At 45.0% G+C, this 9,658-nt stretch overlaps 1 protein-coding gene across 8 annotated transcripts; it reads left to right on the forward strand.

The window, feature by feature from the left end:
* Window positions 1-6,637, forward strand: LOC136478348 (uncharacterized). Of its 8 annotated transcripts, none has more exons than XM_066476775.1 (7): window positions 9-686; window positions 2,233-2,326; window positions 3,132-3,228; window positions 4,555-4,664; window positions 4,914-4,974; window positions 6,205-6,248; window positions 6,593-6,637. In XM_066476775.1, the coding sequence occupies exons 3-7, from the start codon at window positions 3,216-3,218 to the stop codon at window positions 6,623-6,625; spliced, it is 261 nt and encodes an 86-aa protein (XP_066332872.1). In that variant the 5' UTR covers window positions 9-686; window positions 2,233-2,326; window positions 3,132-3,215; the 3' UTR covers window positions 6,626-6,637. The 8 variants fall into 8 exon arrangements, 6 of the variants coding, with proteins under 6 accessions (XP_066332869.1, XP_066332871.1, XP_066332868.1 ...); XM_066476776.1 differs by having other exon boundaries at window positions 2,233-2,310; XM_066476772.1 differs by having other exon boundaries at window positions 1-686; window positions 2,233-3,228; window positions 6,211-6,248; window positions 6,593-6,634.
* Window positions 6,638-9,658: the final 3,021 nt, after the last annotated feature.

Genomic DNA, 9,658 nt, shown 5'->3' on the forward strand with positions numbered 1-9,658 from the left:
TTACTATCAAAGCAGGGAGGTTCGGCCGCCTCTCAGCCCATCCACGTCGCCCCGATTTCCGTGACCCGTCCGATCTTCCCATCGACGGCCCTGGCTCTCTCCACCGCTCGCTACAGATCCAGGGCCCGCTACGACAAAATCGGCGGGTCTCACCGACACCGACGCCATCTTCCTCTCCGCTCTCTCGCTCTCTCTCTCTCCCTCCCTCGCTCCCCACTCGCGAAGCGGCTCAGGCGAAGGCGCGGGACGACCTCGACGGTGGCCCGAACTCCGCGCGGCGGCGGCGTCCCTCCTCCTCCTCCTCCGCCACCCCCACCACCCCCCCGCCACTTCCTCGTCCTGGCGCAGGGCAGCGGGTCGCGCGGCCTAGGGTTTGGCGCCTCCGTCGCCGGTCCTCCCCACGACCGCGCCGCCAGTCAGCTGACGCCCTGACGCGCCGGAGGGCTCTGGCGGCGGACGATGCTGGCCGCGGCTGACGATGAGGAGGTCACGTCAGCGACATCGGCGGTGGATCTGGAGCGGGCGCCCGCAGATCCCATCCCGACGGTGGATCTGAAGCTGGAGCACGGCGTGGAGCTCGCGCAGGCAGCGGAGGCCATGGATCTGCGGCCAGCAGGCGGATCAAGCGCGGACCCTCCCCGTCTCCACTACATCCGGCTACATGGCCTCCACCGATGCCAGGAAAGGTAGGAAAGGACATAAAGGGGTTTTTTTCTCACCCTCCTTCCCGCGCTGCCTGAATTTACTCAGCCCTAAAATATAACCTGTGGTGCAGTGATCCTGTGGTGCATTGATTAGTTCTAGGTTTGCGCTGCGATTTCCTCTCCATCTCGCCTAATTAGGATCATGTCAAATATCAACCTTAAGTACTAAAATGTCCTTCAGTTTACAAATATCACATCAACTGTTCTGCTTAAGCAAGACAAACAAGTGCTCTTTGTTTTCTCTTTGTCATAGTTTCAGAATTCGGCGTTCCATCCTCATAGTCAAATTTGAAGAGATGCTACATATGTCGGTTCTCTGGTCCAGGTCCCTGACCAGCTTCAGCATGTGTTCTCGAGATAGCTACTGCAATGTCTAACCATACGCTTTAATCCCTAATTTCTAAAATAGTCCAAACTAATACTTCCATATCACCTTTCAATTTGCCAAAGAGAGTGCTGAAGCAAGTGAAAATATTAAATTGATGGTAAAACTCCCATCCCTATTAGCATCGGGTAGTTTGTGAAATATAGTTTACTTTGTTGGTTCAAATTTACTGTCCTGCTAGAAAAATAATTGGGATTATTCGTAGTTGACCCAATTGGAAATCATGTCAGATTTTATTGCAATGATTACATGCCATCTCTAGGCTTGCACTGCAACTGTTTCTCTGGTGATAGGTGTCCTTCAGCTACAAAATACAGTTTTGTGCCATATTTTTTGCGATCCATTTATATATAGATACATATGTCATATACTTGCAATTAGTATAGACATTAAGCATATTTAATGGTTGAGCGCTGCCTAGAGGATAGTTGACAGAATGGTGGTTCCATGGTTATCTGCTACTTTGGTCTACCCATTATATTGTAACCATGTCAATGGCAGCCTTAATCCTCTCCAACGTTAGATTTCTTCGTCTACCTTCACTGGTTGGAATGTTTGGTGTCTACCGCATCATATATTGGTAAGTTAGGTTTGCACATATATACAGTTTCTTAGGTCTTAGCCGCTGGCCATGTCTTTGTTTTCCATCTATTATGTTAGTGCGTGTCGTCTGCCTCTAATTAGTATTCAGTCCTTACTGCCGATGCAGTGGCCTCACCTAGACCTTCCTATCATGTTGTTTGAAACGAAATCGAGGCAGATAAAAAGCATGCTGCACTAATGGAGAAGGACAGCTGCTACCTCCTTTGTGAACTGAAAATTAGTCCATGAAGTTGCACGTTAACACATGGTTTCAAATTAGAACTAAAGATAAAAAAAGGTAGTCCAATTGGTAAGCCTCATATTATGGCGAAAAAAAAAACAGTGACAAAATCTTCCTAAATACTTAGCTTCGTTAATTATATTTGTCAGCAATGTTTACGCGTTCTGGCTCGGGATGCAGTTGACACCATATATGCTAAATCTTCGTGTGGCTAATAGATTAGGAAGCAACAAAATACAGTGCTCCCTAGCTTATAAGTTTTTTTCCATGCTACAATGATTACGACATGACGTCCTTTTGTCTATTGTTATTCCTGGCAGGTTGATATGATGATGATGTAAGGTCCTGCCTGATCCACGTGCACTATCAGCAAAACGGTGTCATCTCCTGCCAGATTTGTAACCTCTTACCTCTGTATGTATTTTTATTTGCTTTGTTTCTAAATGCTGATACATCCTGTGGACTACAGCGAGGTGCTGTTTTCATAAATGTTAAGATTAAATAATCATATATGGTTATATGTAGATGTACTGTGCTTCTATGCCTTATACCATACTAAAGTATTAGATCAAATGAATGAGTATGGTTACTATGGTTTGTCCAAGGTACATGATACAAGCGTGTGTTTACCTATGTACTTATTACAGTTATTGCCTTACCAAAATATGTCAGACAGGCTGATCCACCCCCTCTCTCATTCCCTTTTCATTTCCATCTAATTTTAGTTTTTTCCCTCTTTTCCTTCATGGAGTTTTTTTAAAAAAATTTCAACATCCAGGTTCTTTGTTTATCCTAGGGCTTAATCTACCAGTACACACCTCTGCCTCTATTGCGATTGAGTTAGCATCATGCTTGCCTGTTTTATCGTTCTTGCTTTTTTCACATTTTAATGTGCTGCTTTTGGTTTCTAATATCATGATCTTTGTTCCAACGTCCTGTATTAAATTGCTGCAAACTGTCGTGAGCCAATGTGGCCTGCCATAGGCTTAATTATCTCTTCTTCAAAAAATCTTCCACATGATCCATTCTTTTTGGCTTACACACCTACATGGCTTTATATTTTCCCATATGTGCTTCCTGCATTGGTCCTATTACATTAACCCAAATGCAGGAAGCTGTTGTGTTTGTATTTCTTCATCTCTGTCAACTCTTTCCTTTGGATAATAAGATCTGCTATTTTACTTCAAACATAATGGATGTATGCGAGGGACCTCATCAGGCCTGTCAGACGTACTGGCCTCGCTCTACACACTACCACAGCACGACAAAGAGAGAGAATGATAGATCAAAAAAGATATCACTCATGACCTCAAAAAGTTAAGAGAGCAAACAATCGTCTCCCCAAAACACTGTGTACATCTTTTGGTTTTTGTGTTAAATTGTTCTTGGTTGTTTAATTTGCACTCAGATTTCCTACTGTAGACAGGATCAGGGCCTTGCTTTTGGGCATTGCCATAGTTGGTTCGGCTACACCATGCATTTCCTTTCTTTTCTCTTCTTGATTATTGAGATAACTATATATGCTCTCTTTAACGCTCCGGGAATTCCCGGCCTCTCAAGCCTCCAGCTACTATTCAACACTGTTTATTTTTATTTTTTCAAAATTTAAAATTTTAATTATTTTAATTATTTTAATATCTTTATTTCTTTGTTTTTTCCTTCCCATTTTCCCCTTTGTTTTTCTTTTCCCCATTTCCCCTCCCCTGCGCGTACCTTCCTAGTATGACTTACTCATTACCTTCCTAGTTGTTATGACTCTGGACAAAACCTCGGTAATGGGGTGATACGCCCACAATACCAAGACTAATGTCTTTCTTTTCTTCGAATCACAATACAGACATAGCTATTCACTCACTCTGGCCCAATGATCGTATGCCAACAAACAGCATACAAACATGTGCTTATAAGATATTATTTCTTTGGCCAATATAAACTCCCATATGAAATGTACACCGGCAGAGATAGTTGATCTCATGCTTTTGGTGATATAATGATTTATTGTTCTTTGCTGAAAATACCATATGACCTTTACAGTACAAAGAATTAAACTATTGCCAAGACCGATCATAGAAGATATTTTTTGGTTTGCCCAATATGAAGTGCCATCTAAAATCGACAAAATAAGCACATATCTCATTTCCTTTAGGTGATAAATTGATTTATTAAACTTATACATACCACCACCTAAAATATACACATTAGGCGCCAGCATCTAAAATTCAGATTGCTCCTGATAGGCAACGTCTCCCATATATAATGCAGAGACAGTACAATTTCTCAAAAATTACTTCAATTTTTGAGGCGATAATTTTTACAGGTACAAATACTTTCAGCATGATGATACCGTTAGTTCGCAGGTTCCTTTCAATCTCCCTCATGTTTAGGTTAATCCCCAATCTCGACAAACAATCATCCTGCATCGAAACATTCCTGCTGCATAAGTTTAGTGCATAAATTACATCCTTAATTTTTCCCACTATGTGATTCTAAAGGTTTACACACTATGCAATTTGGTGTCTTGCTTTCGAACACGTGCATGGCTTACTTTTGTGCTTATTTTCTTACCATCGGCCTGCTGCGACAGAGTACACGAATTTGGTTTTACATGCTAAGCACCGATTGCATTTATTATTGTTTTGCAGGCTGCCATCTGCATGCGTGGACGACTGCCATCTACATGTACATATGTTTTGGTGACATGGTGCAGCCTGCCAGAACCATAAGGCTCATGGACCATACATTTGATGACAAGGTACCACCACCTGTGCCTTAAGACGTTTTGCCTCTACATATACATCATCCCCCGTTGATGATATATATTCAGTTTATACCTTTCAGAGCGACATAAATATTTAACGGTTTTTTTTTGCTGCAATAAACAATCTTATCGATCTATCCGTGTTTTAAATAATCTCGTCGACATAGTTTGATGCACTACAGCTATTAATTTCCCACATAGCTAATCTTCAGAGACACACTCTTTTTTTGGGTGCATGATCAGACCATGCTTGCTGAAAAAACCAGCTCAGTCATGCTTCAGTTTCAAGGCTGCCTGCAGCAAGGTAATAATCTGAGCATCGTTAGTTTCGTGGTTGCATGGTTATTATTTTCAGCACCCATATCGTTATTATTTTCAGGTAGAATAATGTCTTTGGTTTCCTGTATGGTTCCGTAGCCTGCTGTCAAATGCTTGCTACCCAAGAATACGTACCTCTTCCAATGCCATATTCAACCCCCTAATTAACTGCATATCTGGACAGCACTATTCTCATAAGCATTGTGCAAAATTTGGAAATAAACAAGCATTTTAACATTACCTCCACATTCGGTACAGACGGTCAGATCAAAGCACATTTGTGTTCCTGCTTTGTACCTGATTGACACAAATACAGGCTAAGATTATTATGACTCCTACCCATGTTTCAACATAAGCACTATTTCTTACCTTGTGTTGAGATAAACTATCAGCTTATCGATTTCAGGTTGTGCATTGTCTTGTTTGTTTTCCTGTCTCCTACTTGGTTTCCAGACTAAAAAAAACTTCTTTCGCGGCCTAATCTGGGCGCTGAGCATTGGAGGTCACAAAAAAAGATGTTTTAGTCGATAAAGATCTATGGTAACGTAGCACCATTTGTGTAGTATTGCTGAATCCTCGTTTTTTTGGGTAGTATTCTATAGCAGCCAGTCAGTCATTCTTTGTACCCAAACACCCCACAGTCCTATGTATAACAAATTTACTGGAGTGATACCAATTGCAATCTTTTATGAATCCACTCAAATAGCATTAGATGATAGAAGTCATTTAGTACAGCGAAAAAAACCATTCTAGATGACAGAAGTCATTCAGTACAAGAGAGTATGGTTCCAACAGAGATGATGTGCCTTTATTTATATTTTTTCCAGGGATTTTAGCATGTTTTTTTAGTAGATTAGCCAATTTTCCAAGCCTTTCTCCTTGTCAACCAAGCCAGAAAGGTGGTTTGCGCTGTTTATAGTATGTTGACCTGATTTCTGAAGTTACTGAGCTTCTACCAGGAAGGTAGCACGATCTTGTGGATTATGAAACAATTGTATTTATTTTAACAAGAGATTAAGCGTTCTGTATAAATGAAGAAGGTAGGATGTTAAGATCTGGAAATAGTTAATTAGTTGCTTCTGTAAGCATTTAAAGTTTCCAAGCAACTTCAGATGCCTCAGCACAATTCACAAATCGGCTACTTTTATTCAAAAAGTGTTTTGTCCCACACCTGCTGTACCAAAACTTAACAATAAATTCATGGCTGATTGCTTAGGTGCAGAATTCATGGGTGTAGGCCACGAAGACGCAAATACACAGGTAAGGTAAATGCCATGTCCTTCTTCCAGTTTCTAATCTCTATGTGACTCTAGAGAAAAAAAAAAACTCATGCTTAATAGTCGGTGTGAAAACAGAAGCTTTAGAATATTGCTCATGCAGTGTGAACACCTCAAATAGTTTATTGCATTGCCTTCTATTTTTTTGCTACGAAATGTCATCTACCACATCAATCATTTCATGTTTACAATTCTCAATAGTTTTACCATGTTAAATATAAAAATAGCTCCAATCATTCTGTTCTTGTGCATGACATATCTACATTAAACTCCTAATATTGTTTTTATGCAAATATGAAACATCCTTTTTACCTGCATCTTAACCAGGTGATTTGCCGGCGCGCGCAATGGCGCGCATGATGTACTAGTAATTTATAATTCTATACGAAGAGACTGTCTGACTGCCAAGGCAGGCAGGCAAAAGGCAAAAGGCGCAAAAGCGCTCTCCCTCTCCGCGGTCCGCGCGAGGGCGAGGCCCACATGGACATGGTCGGTCTCGTCTCCTCTCCTATCCGTCTGCATGCGATGCGATTGGCGATTTGGCAATGCACGGCGAGGGCGGTGCAGTATGCTCGACCTGCCCGACCACGTCGATCAACAAAAACATGGAGCGGAGCGGAGCAAAAGCTGCACCTGCACGCCACGGATACGGAGCTGCCTGCCTTCTCTGGCAGCAGCCATGGTGGTACAAAAGTCGACAAGTCGTAGAGGTTGTTATAAAAAAAAAAGAGTCGTAGAGGCCATGTGGTCTCGTGGCGCGTGGCGCGTGGCGCGTGGCGCCGACGCCGACGCCTGCTCCTGCCGCCTCTGCGTGCGGCGCCGTCCATCGCGCGAGTGACAGGGCAGGCACGTCGGCAAACGATGCAGTGACGGAGGCGAGCAGACGACTGGCGGAGAGGGCTTTTGCGGTCGGCCACGGCATGCATGGCGTCGCGGTCCGCAGGGCGCACGCAAAAGATTTTGTCCACAGTACGTGTCGTATGCATGGCATGCAAGCGACGAGGACGAGGACGAGGACGACGACGATGACGATGAGAAATGGGCAGTTGCTTGCCCGGGACCACAACAGGACCATCCGATCGGGCCATGGCAGCTGCCGCACGCCGGCCCAGACTGCTTGACCCCGGCGCCGGCGGGGGAGGGGCCATCCGGCCGAGCACGCGTCGGCACTGTGGGTGCTCACGAGGCGGCAGCGGCCATGACGTGCCTTTCCACGCCGGGCAGCCTGCGACCGTCGCGTGGTCCCCCGAGGGCCCAACGGGCCGTGGCCACACGCGCGCACGCCGAGCCAACCCACGGACGGACGGATCTCGATGCGGAAAAAACATCCGGGCCGTCGCTCTTGCTTCAGGTCCATCCCAATTCCCACACGTGCTACTAACGTTACGTTCGCCTCTAAACTAAACGCGAGCTGACACTGGATTTAAACTAAACAGACACGTTCCCGCGCATAGGCAACGGTGGTTATTACAGGAGTAGTACTGTACGAGTATATGGTTAGCCGAATACTACAAGAGTTCGGGGGGGGGGGGGGGGGGGGGGGGGGGGGGACTGGGGGGGGGGGGGGGGGGGGGGGGGACTCTGCCACGGCACTGGCCGGCGATGGATGCAGTAGTAAAAAAAAGAGCAGCCGCCGCCGTCACGGCAGGCCAGGCGGTCGCTCACCCCGACACGCGGACGGACGACCTCCGTGTTTCCGGCGGCACGTCGGCAGAGGGTGGTGTTTGTTGTGGCCTTGGTTGGGGCTCCGGGTCGAACAAAGCGCGCGCTTGCGGCTGCGGCCCGCCCTTGTGTAGCTGTGTTCCCATCCCAGTGCCAGGGAGGCTCCGCGCCGCGCCACGCCAGCATGGTCGTCTCGTCCGTCCGCGTCCGCACGCCGAAAAGCAACCTCTGTCTGTGCCGCCGACCCGACGGACCACGACCAGCCGGCTGGGGCGGGCTCCATCGAGCCCCACGACGAAACAAACAAAAAAAAAAGGTCCCCGCGTGCGCGTGCAGCGAGACGGGCTCGGCGTGCGTGCGCTACGGGGGTGTCGCCGCTCGTGGACTCATGGTGGCTACACGAGGATTCTTCAGGCCCTGTTTGAAACTTTGGATGGTTCGCGGCAACGTGGCTGGGAGCCTGGGAGCCTGGGACCAAGGGCGCACTTAACAGTATGGATTAGTTAACAACTTCGCTAATTAACTTTTTAGTACATAACTTTTTTTATGAAAACTTTTAGTACATAACTTATAATATAAATGGATTCATATAACAAATCTCATGCAATCTTAGAGCGTGCATATGAGATAAGTTTTTTACCAAAAGATAATTCTTCTATCATTTTTTTATTAAAATATGGAATAACATGCTTACAGCTAGCTTATAATTCACCATTGGAGATGCTTAAGAGTAGCTTAACATGTGTTTGGTTAAGGGATTATCGATGTTAGCAGGAAGAGACGATCCTTGAGAGCAAGCGCGTGTGTAATAAGGACATGCTCAAAACAGAGGAACAAAAAAACGTAATAACAAAAGAAAATACACGAAGCACATAGGAATACGATAGCAAAACATATGAATAGAAAAAAAAACACACAGAAAGTTTATAAGAGTGAGTGTTTCAGACACAAGAATACAGTGGCTAGTTTGACATTTATCCCTCGTAGATATACTGTAGGTTGGACATCCATGGCACCAAGAACCTCATGACCTTGCAGCCAAATTGCTGACGCATGAAATTTCACTCGGACTTCGCAAAGGAAAATGAAACTATGAGATTGCAGCACATTTTTTGTTTCCTCCAAAACGTACACGTGCTACAGGAGTTGAAACTATAGGAACCCTAATTCCTTTGAAAATCCTATGATCCAAACACAACCTAAGGTTCTATAAATAAACTTTATGCTAAGGTGGAAGATAAATAAACAGAGAGAAGAAAAGCGAGCTTAAGTTTATATCCAGTTGATATACAAGCTCTTAGAAACTTCATGAGAAGTTAAAAGTGGGTTACATATTAATGAAGAAGCATGTTTTATAGGAGCAACTACTACATGGGGCTGTTAACAAGGGGTTGCGCATACAACTAGCAATGAGCCTTGTTATTAGGCATGCTCTAAGGAGAATATCTCTTCATGTCCTGAACACACTCTTACCTTAAAAATTACGATACGAGTTTCTTGCAGGTCAAAGCTGTCCTCGCTCATGTACGTGGATAGTGTGGCTCCAACAAAAACGACGAGTCTCATGGCTACATCCTCCCTCGGGCGACATGAGCTCGCGATCGCTCCTTTCTTCCATAGTGGAAGCAAGCATGATGGCACGACGACGTGACCATATAAGGTGTACTAGGTCGCAACGGGGCTTGTGGTTTTGACTCCGTGTGTGTGAGAGGAAGAGAGAGAGGGGGAGGA

The sequence above is a fragment of the Miscanthus floridulus genome, chromosome 8 (assembly GCF_019320115.1).
Source record: "Miscanthus floridulus cultivar M001 chromosome 8, ASM1932011v1, whole genome shotgun sequence".
Taxonomy (NCBI): Eukaryota; Viridiplantae; Streptophyta; class Magnoliopsida; order Poales; family Poaceae; genus Miscanthus; species Miscanthus floridulus.